At 48.9% G+C, this 13,399-nt stretch overlaps 1 protein-coding gene across 1 annotated transcript in view; it reads right to left on the minus strand.

Annotated features, from left to right (window-relative positions):
* NUP210L (nucleoporin 210 like) overlaps positions 1–13,399 on the minus strand; it is a 53,834-nt gene that overhangs the window by 24,894 nt on the left and 15,541 nt on the right. The window contains exons 15-22 of the mRNA XM_082202689.1: positions 13,056–13,277; positions 12,211–12,384; positions 9,452–9,644; positions 6,574–6,662; positions 4,578–4,682; positions 4,251–4,352; positions 3,351–3,479; positions 641–768 (exon numbers count right to left, since the gene is read on the minus strand). Of these exons, the coding sequence (XP_082058815.1) occupies positions 641–768; positions 3,351–3,479; positions 4,251–4,352; positions 4,578–4,682; positions 6,574–6,662; positions 9,452–9,644; positions 12,211–12,384; positions 13,056–13,277 (1,142 nt within the window). The remainder of the gene's footprint in view (positions 1–640; positions 769–3,350; positions 3,480–4,250; positions 4,353–4,577; positions 4,683–6,573; positions 6,663–9,451; positions 9,645–12,210; positions 12,385–13,055; positions 13,278–13,399) is intronic.

Below are 13,399 nucleotides of genomic sequence, written 5' to 3' on the forward strand. Positions count from 1 at the left end.
TGCCTAGCCTGACTTCCTACAAATCAAGTAAGATCCCTCACAGTTCTGAATAAAGAGCTGGATTAAAAAGGAACATTGGAATATGCCACATATGGAATCAGTTTGTCTCACTTACTACAGTGGTACCTCTGGTTAAGAACTTAATTCGTTCCAGAGGTCCGTTCTTAACCTGAAACTGTTCTTAACCTGAAGCACCACTTTAGTTAATGGCGCTTCCCGCTGCTGCCGTGCCACCGGAGAACGATTTCTGTTCTCAAACTGAAGCAAAGTTCTTAACCCGAGGTACTATTTCTGGGTTAGCGGAGTCTGTAACCTGAAGTGTCTGTAACCTGAAGCATCTGTAACCCGAGGTACCACTGTATTGCCTACAATGATTGGCAGGGACTCTCTAAGGTTTCAGGCAGGGGACGTTCCCAGCCCGGCCGGGAGATGCAATTGGCGATTTAACTTTTAAAAAAGGCAGACTGAGCTACGGCCCTTGCAGTTTTGACCACAAGTTTTGACACTGTGTACTTGGTCAGTTTTGTGGGTTTCAACTGTTTGGGTGGAGTGTGAGAGCAGGGAAGGAGAACGCCTTGCAATCCCAAAGATGACCTCCTAAGAAGCAGAAGTCAAAGTACAGGAGACGCAGGGCACTTACGTCAGTGTGACAATGGGGGAGGCTGCCTTCAGCTGGAGCCGCATGTAGACAAAGTATTTACTCCGGAAAGGGTACCGGTGATGTCCCAGGACGCGCACGGAGACCAGCACCGATTTTCCGACCTCAATCTGGGGAAGAAGGCAGAGGGTTCCAGGGGGTCCTCAACTTGGATGGCTTCGAGAGAGGATTAGATAAATTCATGGGGGAGAAGGCTGTCAAGGGTTGCTAGCCATGATGGCGACGCTCTGCCTCCAGTGGTTGGAGGCAGTGATGCTTCTGAATACCAGCTGCTGGAAACCTTGCACTTGGATTCTTGAGCTTGGCAGAGGGAGTTCTCGGTAGTGGCACCCGCCCTGTGGAACGCCCTCCCACCAGATGTCAAAAAGAAGAACAACTACCAGCCGTTTAGAAGACATCTGAAGGCAGCCCTCTTTAGGGAAGCTTTTAATGTTTAACAGAGTACTGTACTGTATTTTAATACAGTGGTACCTCGCAAGACAAACGCCTCGCAAGACGGAAAACCCGCTAGACGAAAGGGTTTTCCATTTTGGAGGCGCTTCGCAAGACGAATTTCCCTATGGGCTTGCTTCGCAAGACGACAGCCCATAGGGAAATATCCGGGACAGCGGGGAAGCGCAGCGCGTCTTCCCCACTGTCCTCGGACCTCCTCCGAAGCCAGGCGGTGGGGCGGGAACGCCTCCTCCCGCCGCCGCCGGGCTTCGGAACGCTGCTCCGAAGCCGGGCGGGGGGGCGGGAACACCTTCTGAAGGCGGGTGGGGGCGAAAGTCTTTGTCCCCCCCTGCCTGCCTTCCCAGGGGCTTTTAAATCGCCCCGGACAGTGGAGAAGTCCTCCGCTGTCCTGGGGCGATTTTAAAATGCCACCCGCCAGCATTTTAAGATCGCCCGGACAGTGGAGAAGTCCTCCGCTGTCCTGGGGTTTTTTAAAATGCTGGGGGTGGGAAGAAAAGCCCTTGTCCCCCCCCCCCCCAGCCTTCAGTCTGTCCCCGGACCTGGTCTGAAGGCGGTTTCCCTAGGAACACATTAATTGATTTTCAATGCATTCCTATGGGAAACCGTGCATCGCAAGACGAAAAACTCGCAAGACGAAGAGACTTGCGGAACGAATTAATTTCGTCTTGCGAGGCACCACTGTACTTTGTTGGAATGGGCAGGATGATAATAATAATAATAATAATAATAATAATAATAATAATAATAATAATAATAATAATTCTGCCTGGGGGCTTCCTAGAGGAATCTGGTTGGTCGTTGTGAGACCAAGACGGTCTGATCCAGCAGGGCCCTTCTTATCTTCTTCATGCAGCAGGCATATCGGAAGCTGCCTTAGTCCACGTCAGACCACTGGTCCATCTAGCTCAGTAGACTGACTGGCAGTAGCTCTCTAGGGGTTTCAGGCAGAGCAGCCACCTGGCCCTACCCAGAGCTGCCACTGGGGATGGGACCAGGGGCCTTCTGTGTGCAAAGCCGATGCTCAACCACTGAGCCGCGGTTCTTCTCACACATAACCCAGTACCCCTCCAGATTCTGTTGGGACTCCAGCCCCCTCCAGCGGAAAAGCAAGAGGACTGAGATGCGGAGTCAGACAAAGTAACATTCAGTGCGTGTGGCACAGGGACCACGCTCCTCAAGGCTACAGGGTTTCTACCCGTCCCACTGCCAGGTGATGAGCAGATAACAGCAAAGGTTGCTAGGTTCGTAGCTGGGGCAATCAGAATAAGGGCCACTAACTGACTGCCGATTCAGGACTTTAAATTGTGCTCTTATATCAAATTTCCTTTTCTGCGTATACTGTAATGTTTTACTGTTGCTATGGCCATTGGCTCGTGCGAATACAGTGCTACCTCAGCTTAAGAACTTAATTCGTTCCGGAGGTCCGTTCTTAACCTGAGACTGTTCTTAACCTGAGGCACCACTTTAGCTACTGGGGCCTCCTGCTGCCGCCGTGCCGCTAAAGCACGATTTCTGTTCTCATCCTGAAGCAAAGTTCTTAACCCAAGATACTATTTCTGGGTTAGCGGAGTCTGTAACCTGAAGCGTATGTAACCTGAAACGTATGTGTCAGGGAACTGCCATCGGAGCCAAGAGTGGAGGTAAGGCTCCCCAACGATGCGGGAGAAGGGACCAGCAGAGGGAGAGAGAACACTTCCTTTGGGGAAGGAAATCAGAGTGACACCTGGGAGAAAGGGGAGCAGGGAAGGACCTCGGAGAGAGGGCTCCAGGACTCTTCCACAGAGACCAGCGGGGAGAGTCCAGGACCTCCGCTGGCCATGCCCACTCTGCGCAGAAGACTTCCGTGCAGGGAGGCTAGGCGGAGACTTGGTGTCAAGGAGTTTTTATGTTGGAGGAAGTTCAGGAAACCCCCACTGACGGATTCTGCCAGCGACTGACACAGCCACGGAGAAAGGGCTGTCCAGCCAGGGAAAGGTTTAGCCAGGGAACGTTGCCTAGAGCAGCAGCAACCTCTACGCACAAGCAACCCCAATTCCCATTACAGTATGTAACCCGAGGTACCACTGTAAAGTTTTATCTTATCTTATCTATCTTCCAGGTGATGTATGTGTTCCCTTTGTAGCGGCCCCGTGCAAAGGGAAACCCACTCTCACTAATCTCTGCAAATCCAGGCTACGCAGCCAGTGGCCACTCATGCCCTCTGACACCCCTCCGGCCAGCTTACGCATACTCATCATACCTTATCAACAAGGTCCACTTCCAACTCGTACATATTGGAGATGCGAAGGTAGGCCGTAGCAGGTCCCAGGAAGGCCAGGCACAGGTCGTAGATCTCCAAGGTCAAAGAGCCAGGAAGGACAGGAACCACCTGCAAGGAAAGTGACAGGAGCAGTCGCTCGCAGGGTAAAGGCGACATCACTTATCAGGCTGTATGAGACAGCAGGGCCCCGATCCTTTGGCTTTTGAAATAAATCTGGTTACCACAGGAACTCTGTAAAGTAATAAATTGTGCCAGAGCTGAATTTTTTCTTTTTGTCTCCTCCCTCCGAGTCCCTTTTCCTTTTGTGTCGTGTCTCTTAGATCAGAAGCCTGAGGCTGTCTTACCACTGATGCTTGCAAGTCCCCCTGAGAGCTATTTTTCGGCTGGAGAGTAAGGTTAATACTTTGCTTTACAAAATATATAGACTGCTTAAACCAAAAAAAAAAAAAAGAAGAAGAAGAAGAAGAAGAAGAAGAAGAAGAAAAGGAAAGGAAAGGAAAGGAAGGAAGCTGTCTAAGTAGATTACACAAAACAGTGTAAAATATTTATAGTTCAAAAGCAACAACTGATATGATGGGTAAGAGGTAAATACAAGTATACACGATGAAAGCATATGCCCGGGTAGGCTTGCCTAATAATATTTACTATTTTTGGTTTGTTTATTAAATCGGCATACCGCCCTTCATCCATAGATGTCAGGGCAGTTCACAATGTAATAATAATAAAAATAATAAAAATAATTAACAATAGCAATAATATGGAAGATGAACCTATGTATTACCAAATTAAGAGAAGGGGAAGAATAGGTGGCAGGAGATCCTGAAGCCCTAGCTTTCTCTCTTCATAAAGGCTCACAGAGCTACACACTTTGACACTCACCTGAATGGCGCTCTCTGTTTCCAGGTAAGTGATGTTCGCCATCTCCTGTGCGCTGCTGTTGACAAGGAAGTAACCGGACCCTTCCACCAGTGCAAACACTTCCTAGGCAAAGCAGAAGGGGGGGGGATATCCACACCAGGACCCCAAGTCCGCTCTTTCAATGTTGCCACACAGAGCACTGGCTTACCTGGGGCTGCTCTGTTTTACTCCAAGGTCAGAGATGCCACCGTTGCCCCATTTTGCCTCTGCCAAAATTCTCCATGAAGAGCCCTTGGTCTGAGCAGGGCTCCTCACCACCTGACCCACACCCAGCTCCTTGGCCCCTACCTTGACATCGGGATGGTTGTACACAGTGATGTTATCCGGAACCACAGTCACATCCTCGACCAGCATGAGTTCCACGGCGGCAGAGGCAGGGGAGTTGGAGACTTCCTGTGTGCAGAAAGGGCAAGAAATGCTGCCTCGGGGTGTTTCCGCAGAAGGCAGGCCAACGCCAAGGAAACCTGTGCCCTTTTTCTTTTCCTGAAGGAAACAGATCTGTGCATACCCAAGAAGAACCAAGGAAAAGCCCTGCTGGGCCAGACCCAATGGCCTATTGAGTCCAGCACGCTGCTCTCCGCATGGCCCAGCCAGATGTGGATGGGAAGCCCGTGAGCAAGACGTAGGCCCCGCTCTTCAGAGGCCTCTGATACTGGAGGTAATACAGCCATACTGATTAGGAGCCACTGATACGTCTTATCCTCCGTGGATCTGTCTAAGCCCCTTCTAAAGCCGCTTTAAGCTGGCCGCCTCGCAGCGTCCCTTTTTGTCTCTCCTAAATATCCCGACGGTCGGCTTCGTTGGATGATCCCAGGTTTTCAGGTACAACGAGGGAGAAGAAAACACCTCTCTGCCCACTTTCTCGACACCATTTGACATTTATTTATTTAACAAAATTCACATGCCGCTCGACGGTAGGGAAAAAGCTCAAGAGGGATTTACAAAAAAGAACAGAACGGCGACATTATTGGCGGAGGGTTAAAAACCATTTAAAACCTTCAAAAACAATGAAAATCAACGATAAACTTAAAACCGCATTAAAACACATGCCAACGTTCTGGGTAGGCTTGCCTAAACAAAAGTGTTTTGAGCAGCCGCTGGGGAAGAGCACAGTGAAGGTGCCTGCTGGATGTCAAGAGGCAAGGAGTTCCAAAGTTTGGGTGCATTTCTTACAAATGTGGGACAGGTATTACAAATATTTATGAAATCTAGCAGCAGGTAACTAACTGCATGTGATACTGGATGAGTTCTGGTGCCTACCTCCCCTACACATACTTGCAACCCAGGGGGACTCAGCACAGCTAATCTGGCATGTTAGGTATCCCTTCTCATGGCGCCAAAGCTGACATGATAGAGAGCCCAGCTGTAGTTTTCTCCCTTTTCCACTGCAAAATGTCTTGAGAAGCTTAGGCAGTAAGTTGTTCTCTCCTTTCTCAAGGAAACGGGTTTTTTTTTTTTTGAGGGGAGGACGGTTCTGATGAGACAATCACATTGCGAGATGTGGGAGACGGCAATTGTTTCTTTTCTGGTCTTGACTGGGGCGTTGGCACTATACGGCCCCTGATCCCCTGCTTCCATGGTTTTTTGCTCTTTTCAAGACCAGACCAGGCAATTTTTTTCTATAAGCTGCCTTGAGTTCTTGTCAGGGAAAACAGCAGGGAATAATAATAATAATAATAATAATAATAATAATAATAATAATAATACACGGCATCTGTAACAGTGCCTGTTTGCAAATTAGAGCAGTTAAGTGGGCCTATATGGGGAAAGGTGATCTCATAGGTAAATTGTTAAGGGCTTTATATACTACAGTGGATCCTCAGTTGTTGAACACCTCCATTGTCATACATTTCTGCTCCCAAACGCTGAAAACCCAGAAGTAGCTCCGGTTTTTGAACGATTTTCGGAAGCCGAACGTGATAGGCGACTTCCGTCTTGAGTTTCCCTATTGTATTGAAGCTTCTGGTTTCAGTTTTCGGAAGTCGAACCGCCTTCCCGAATGGATTACGTTCAAAAACCCAGGTTCCACTGTAACAGTAACACCCTGAACTTGGCCCGGTAGGAAACAGGCAGCCAGTGCAGTTCTTACATACGTCTACCATGCATATAGAATTGCAGAGTTGGAAGGGACCCTGAGGGTCATCTAGTCCAACCCCCCTGCAGTGCAGGAATCTCTGCTTAAGCATCCAGGACAGATGGTCACCCAACCTCTGCTTCGAAACCTCCAAGCAAGGACCCGAGGACAACAACACCCTCTCCATGGAGCAACCTTCCCTCCACTCACTCTTGGGCTCCCTCTCTCAGAATATTTCACAAAGTTGACGGAGATCAACACCGTCCCTTTGATCTGCCGCACCTCAAGGAGCTGGTGTCCTGGGACCAAAACAGATACAGACATAGGGAGGGAGGGAGAGAAAAGGAAGCAGAAATTGAAACAAATGTATTTTAAAATTGCCATTCTTACATAGGAAGGGAGGTGTGAGGGAGACTGCATTCTTACACGTGAGATACAGTAAGTTTTATTTTTAAAAAAATTACAGGGATGAGCAAAAGGGGTCTTGCCAGGCGGGGCGGAGCCACAAGAAGAAGAAGAAGAGTTTGGATTAGATATCCCGGTTTATCACTACCCGAAGGAGTCTCAAAGCGGCTAACAATCTCCTTTCCCTTCCTCCCCCACAACAAACACTCTGTGCGGCGAGTGAGGCTGAGAGACTTCAGAGACTTGACATGAGCCAACAGTGTGACGCGGCAGCTAAAAAAGCCAATGCAATTCTGGGCTGCATCAATAGGAGTATAGCATCTAGATCAAGGGAAGTAATAGTGCCACTGTATTCTGCTCTGGTCAGACCACACCTGGAGTACTGTGTCCAGTTCTGGGCACCACAATTCAAGAAGGACACTGACAAACTGGAACGTGTCCAGAGGAGGGCAACCAAATTGGTCAAAGGCCTGGAAACGATGCCTTATGAGGAACAGCTAAGGGAGCTGGGCATGTTTAGCCTGGAGAAGAGGAGGTTAAGGGGTGATATGATAGCCATGTTCAAATATATAAAAGGATGTCACATAGAGGAGGGGAAAAGGTTGTTTTCTGCTGCTCCGGAGAAGCGGACACGGAGCAATGGATCCAAACTACAAGAAAGAAGATTCCACCTAAACATTAGGAAGAACTTCCTGACAGTAAGAGCTGTTCGACAGTGGAATTTGCTGCCAAGGAGTGTGGTGGAGTCTCCTCCTTTGGAGGTCTTTAAGCAGAGGCTTGACAACCATATGTCAGGAGTGCTCTGATGGTGTTTCCTGCTTGGCAGGGGGTTGGACTCGATGGCCCTTGTGGTCTATTCCAACTCTATGATTCTAAGTGTGACTGGCCCAAGGTCACCCAGCAGCTGCATGTGGAGGAGCGGGGAAGCGAACCCAGTTCACCAGATGACGAGTCCACCGCTCTTAAACACTACACCACACTGGCTCATAACAACACTAACATCCTGGCAGTTGGGACGCTGTTGCTTACTGTGAGGGAAAGGAGAGAAGTGGCAGGGAGGCCAGCATGGTGCAAACACGCCCATGGAGCCAATCCAGCACACCCGCCGACGTGTTTGCACCATGCCAACCTCCCCACTTCATCCCAGTAAGCTGCAGCAGGACAGATGCTTCTGCAGCTGAGATAGTGCTACTGTGTATTGTAGAGGTTAGAGTGCTGGCTTGGGACATGAGAGTCCAGGGTTCAAATCCCCAATGGGCCATGAAGCTCACTGCCCCTCAGCCAAACCTACCCTTACACGATTGTTGTTTTGGGGAGTAACTACTACTTCGCGGTGAGCACCTTTTTTCTAGAAGAAAAGCAATGGGGGGAAACCATGCAAAGCCACCTTGATTTCCTTGGAGAAAAAGCTTGGGACGCTAAGTGCAATAAACAAAATAATTAATAACCCATTTAAAGGTGTAAGCAAAGCCCTCCTGGCTCAGGCCAGTGGCTCATCTAGCCTGGTGTCAGGGGACGGCCATCGGAACAGAGGAGGGAGGCAGGGGGATACAGAGAGCCTCCGAAGCTTCTGAGGAGCAGCTCCTTGTCCAGCGGTGGAGAAAGCCACACCTCCAGTGGAGCAGAGGGGGAAGGGGGCAGCCAAGCGAGGGGAGGGCTTGAAGATGCTACTGAGAGCCTAAGCGCCTCACCTAGCCCGGCTGGCCAGGAAACAGACACACCGTTTCTGTCACCTAGCTTATGCAGAGGGGTGAAACGTAAGGAGCGGAGGCGGAGATTTTGGGTGTCTAAGTTCTTATGTTGGGGGAGAAACCAGAAGGGGTCACTCCCGGAATCTGCAAGTGACTAAGACGGACATGAACTTTGTGGTTCTGCACTGTAAATAGTTTGCACCAATAAAACCTGTAAAAGACAGGTTGGAGTCCTGCCTGGTTACTCATGAGCAACCACCACCAGCACCTGGCATCCTGTGCTCACAGCAGCCAACCAGATGTCCAGGTGGGAAACCCCGAAGCAGGGTGTGAGAACAACAGAAATTCTCCTTTCCTGTGGTTTCCAAATTGCGCGGCGGAAGCAGGACTGAGATAATTAAAAAAGCACTGGTTGTGGCAGTGTGGTGTAGTGGTTAAGAGAGCCAGTGTGGTGTAGTGGTTAAGAGCGGTAGTCACGTAATCTGGGAAACCGGGTTCCCGTCTCCGCTCCTCCACATGCAGCTGCTGGGTGACCTTGGGCCAGTCACACTTCTCTGAAGTCTCTCAGCCCCACTCACCTCACAGAGTGTTTGTTGTGGGGGAGGAAGGGAAAGGAGAATGTTAGCCGCTTTGAGACTCCTTCGGGTAGTGATAAAGCGGGATATCAAATCCAAACTCTTCTTCTTCTTCTTCTAGCTACAGGGGCTTGGATGGTCTCATCATTAAAGGGCCTGGGAACACAAGAAGAGCCTGCTGGGTCAAAGCAGTGGCCCCTCTAACCCAAGCATCAGTTCTCACAGTCGCTAACCAGACGCCCCAATGAGAAACCCGCAAGCAGGACTTCAAGGACACCACCACCCACCCCATGCGCAATTCCCAGCAACAGGTATTATTTCGGAGGCATATTACTGCCTCCGGGAGCAGAGGAAGAACATAGGCATCCCGATCAGTAGCCACTGGTTTCTCTGCTGAAGCGCAACGCCGAGTCGTACCGTGGAGCCTGGTCTGTCCAGTCCCATCATCCTTCGGTACCATCTGCATGGACCTCGGTAGAGCGAAGTGAGCCAGGCTTTTATTGGCCGATATCCATTCCAGGATTAGGGAGGTGAAGTTATCAAACTTCCGCCGGTGCTGGTCGAAGAGAGCTAGCTCCAAAACGGTGTTCCTCAAACTGGACACGGGGACCTGCAAGGCATCCCAAAAGACACCGGAGGCAGCCTGCATTTAACGGCGTGCGAGATGCACCTGGGAAAGGACCACATCTTTGTGATCTACAGTGCCGAAGCACAGAAGCCCCGCAAAGCAAGGGCAGAAGGACTTGAAGGGCACTGATGGTGACACCTTGAAGATTACATACCATGTTTAACTGATCGGTCCGTTGGACTGATTCTGTTTTAAAAGTTTTGGTCTACTAAAGAAAGATAAAACCCTGATAACAATGGCTGGCAACAAATATAATAATAATGATAATGATAATGATAATGATAATGATAATGATAATTTGAAGCAAATGATTCAGCAAAGGAAACACAGCCCAGAATAACTAAGGAGATAGTACAAGAATATTTGGCTAGATTAGATGTATTCAAGTCTCCAGGGCCAGATGAACTGCATCCAAGAGTATTAAAAGAACTGGCAGATGTGATCTCAGAACCACTGGCAGTCATCTTTGAGAATTCCTGGAGAACAGGCGAAGTCCCGGCAGACTGGAGGAGGGCAAATGTTGTTCCTATTTTCAAAAAGGGGAAAAGAGAGGACCCAAATAATTACCGCCCAGTCAGTCTGACATCAATAGCAGGGAAGATTCTGGAGCAGATCATTAAGCAAACAGTCTGTGAGCACCTAGAAAGGAATGCTGTGATCACCAATAGTCAGCATGGATTTCTGAAAAATAAGTCATGTCAGACTAACCTGATCTCGTTTTTTGACAGAATTACAAGCCTGGTAGATGAAGGGAACGCAGTGGATGTAGCCTACCTTGATTTCAGCAAAGCATTTGACAAGGTGCCCCATGATATTCTTGTAAAGAAGCTGGTAAAATGCGGTCTTGACTATGCTACCACTCAGTGGATTTGTAACTGGCTGACTGACCGAACCCAAAGGGTGCTCATCAATGGTTCCTCTTCATCCTGGAGAAGAGTGACTAGTGGGGTGCCACAGGGTTCTGTCTTGGGCCCGGTCTTATTCAACATCTTTATCAACGACTTGGATGATGGACTCAAGGGCATCCTGATCAAATTTGCAGATGACACCAAACTGGGAGGGGTGGCTAACACCCCAGAGGACAGGATCACACTTCAAAACGACCTTGACAGATTAGAGAACTGGGCCAAAACAAACAAGATGAATTTTAACAGGGAGAAATGTAAAGTATTGCACTTGGGCAAAAAAAATGAGAGGCACAAATACAAGATGGGTGACACCTGGCTTGAGAGCAGTACATGTGAAAAGGATCTAGGAGTCTTGGTTGACCACAAACTTGACATGAGCCAACAGTGTGACGCGGCAGCTAAAAAAGCCAATGCAATTCTGGGCTGCATCAATAGGAGTATAGCATCTAGATCAAGGGAAGTAATAGTGCCACTGTATTCTGCTCTGGTCAGACCTCACCTGGAGTACTGTGTCCAGTTCTGGGCACCACAATTCAAGAAGGACACTGACAAACTGGAACGTGTCCAGAAGAGGGCAACCAAAATGGTCAAAGGCCTGGAAACGATGCCTTATGAGGAACGGCTAAGGGAGCTGGGCATGTTTAGCCTGGAGAAGAGGAGGTTAAGGGGTGATATGATAGCCATGTTCAAATATATAAAAGGATGTCACATAGAGGAGGGAGAAAGGTTGTTTTCTACTGCTCCAGAGAAGCGGACACGGAGCAATGGATCCAAACTACAAGAAAGAAGATTCCACCTAAACATTAGGAAGAACTTCCTGACAGTAAGAGCTGTTCGACAGTGGAATTTGCTGCCAAGGAGTGTGGTGGAGTCTCCTACTTTGGAGGTCTTTAAGCAGAGGCTTGACAACCATATGTCAGGAGTGCTCTGATGGTGTTTCCTGCTTGGCAGGGGGTTAGACTCGATGGCCCTTGTGGTCTCTTCCAACTCTATGATTCTATGATTCTATGATTCTATAATAATTCTATGTTGCCATCTGACTGGGTTGCCCCGCTGCTCTGAGCAGCTCCCAACAAAATATTAATATACAGTCGTACCTTGGTTCTCAAACGGAAACCGTTCCGAAAGTCCGTTTGACTTCCGAAAATGTTCAAAAACCAAGGTGCGGCTTCTGATTGGCTGCAGAAGCTTCCTGCACTCAAATCAGAAGCCGCAGAAGCCATGTTAGACGTCTGGCTTCCAAGAAACATTTGCAAACCAGAACACTCACTTCTGGGTTTATGGCATTCAGGAGCCAAAACACTCGAGTCACAAGGTGTTCAAGATCCAAGGTACAACTGTATTTAAAAGATATATATTAAAATCCAGTGCTTTTCTTCTAGGAAAAGTGGTGCTGGTACTGCATACCCTTGAGTGCTCCCAGAAAAAGCACTGTTTAAAATCTATCTATCTATCTATCTATCTATCTATCTATCTATCTATCTATCTATTTTCCCTACAAGGACTTTCATTGCAGTTATACAAACTTTCTGAGCCCAATTTCTGGCTAAAAACCAAAAAAAGACTGTCCAACATCTCCCCAAGATTCCCAAACAAACGGAGCACATTGAGGCACTTCTAGCTTTTCCCGGAACACTTACCAGCTGCTTGTGGTGCTGAGGCAAAGGGCAAGGCGGAGTGCCAGCTGCCAGCTTATACACAGGTGTCACGGCCATGCTGGCAGGGTGGGCACAAATGAACCTCACCTGCACCATCTCCACAGCAGGACTGGGGTTTAGCACACCCGGATGATTGCCCACTTGGAACGTAAACACCTTTGGGGAAGCAGCAAAGGAAGAGTGGTTGTCAGCCAGCAGGCTTTGCAAATGTAGCCAAGCATCAAGTTTAGATGTAACCAGAGCCTTTGGACGGGGTCAGTTTAAAGCATTAGACTAAGAAAGCCAAACACTTAACTACTGAATCTGGAAAGGGGTCATCACACAGCTAGAAGGGAGAATAAGCCAAGCACAGATGAAGCCATCATAGCACCGTTTTCTGTAAGATGCACCAGCGCTATGGAGGCTGTGCCTTTCCTTATCGGCCATTACGTTTCATCATCATCATCATCATCATCATCATCATCATCATCTATTTTTACCCCGCCCATCTGGCTGGGCTTCCCCAGCCACTCTGGGCGGCTTCCAAAAAAATATTAAAATACTGTAATACATCAAACATTAAAAGCTTCCCTGAGGTGCTGGACCTCAGTGTCCAGGCAAAATGATGGGGGTGGAGACGCTCCTTCAGATATACTGGGCCGAGGCTGTTTAGGGATTTAAAGGTCAGCACCAACACTTTGAATTGTGCTCAGAAATGTACTTGGAGCCAGTGTAGGTCTTTCAAGACCAGTGTTATGTGGTCTTGGTGGCCGCTCCCAGTCACCAATCTAGCTGCCTGTCTTGGGCGGGGGGGGGGGAGAGAGAATACGCAGACACCTTCCTCCTACCTGTTCCCCCAGCTCCAGGCATGTGATCCGATAAATGTACTGGTTTTGCTTCCTCTTGGCCGGCAAACGAACCTCTACCACGTCGACTTTGTCCTTATGCTCCACTCTGAGCTCCAAAAAGAAGCGGGATGGCTCCAACACCCATGGGCTGGGCCCTCCCTCAAACACCATTTCCTTCACGGAATGCCAGGTCACCAAAGCCACCTCCACGGGGTTTACAGCCTAGTCATTATATAAAGGGGTTAACACTGCCTTGGCCTGCAAAGAATTGACCCAAGGACCCCCCCACCCCCCGGTTCCCCACCTGTAATTCTTCCAATAGGGAGGTCTGTGCTTTCTAACCA

This window comes from Podarcis vaucheri (assembly GCF_965113315.1).
Source record: "Podarcis vaucheri genome assembly, chromosome: 16".
In the NCBI taxonomy this organism is placed as follows: Eukaryota; Metazoa; Chordata; class Lepidosauria; order Squamata; family Lacertidae; genus Podarcis; species Podarcis vaucheri.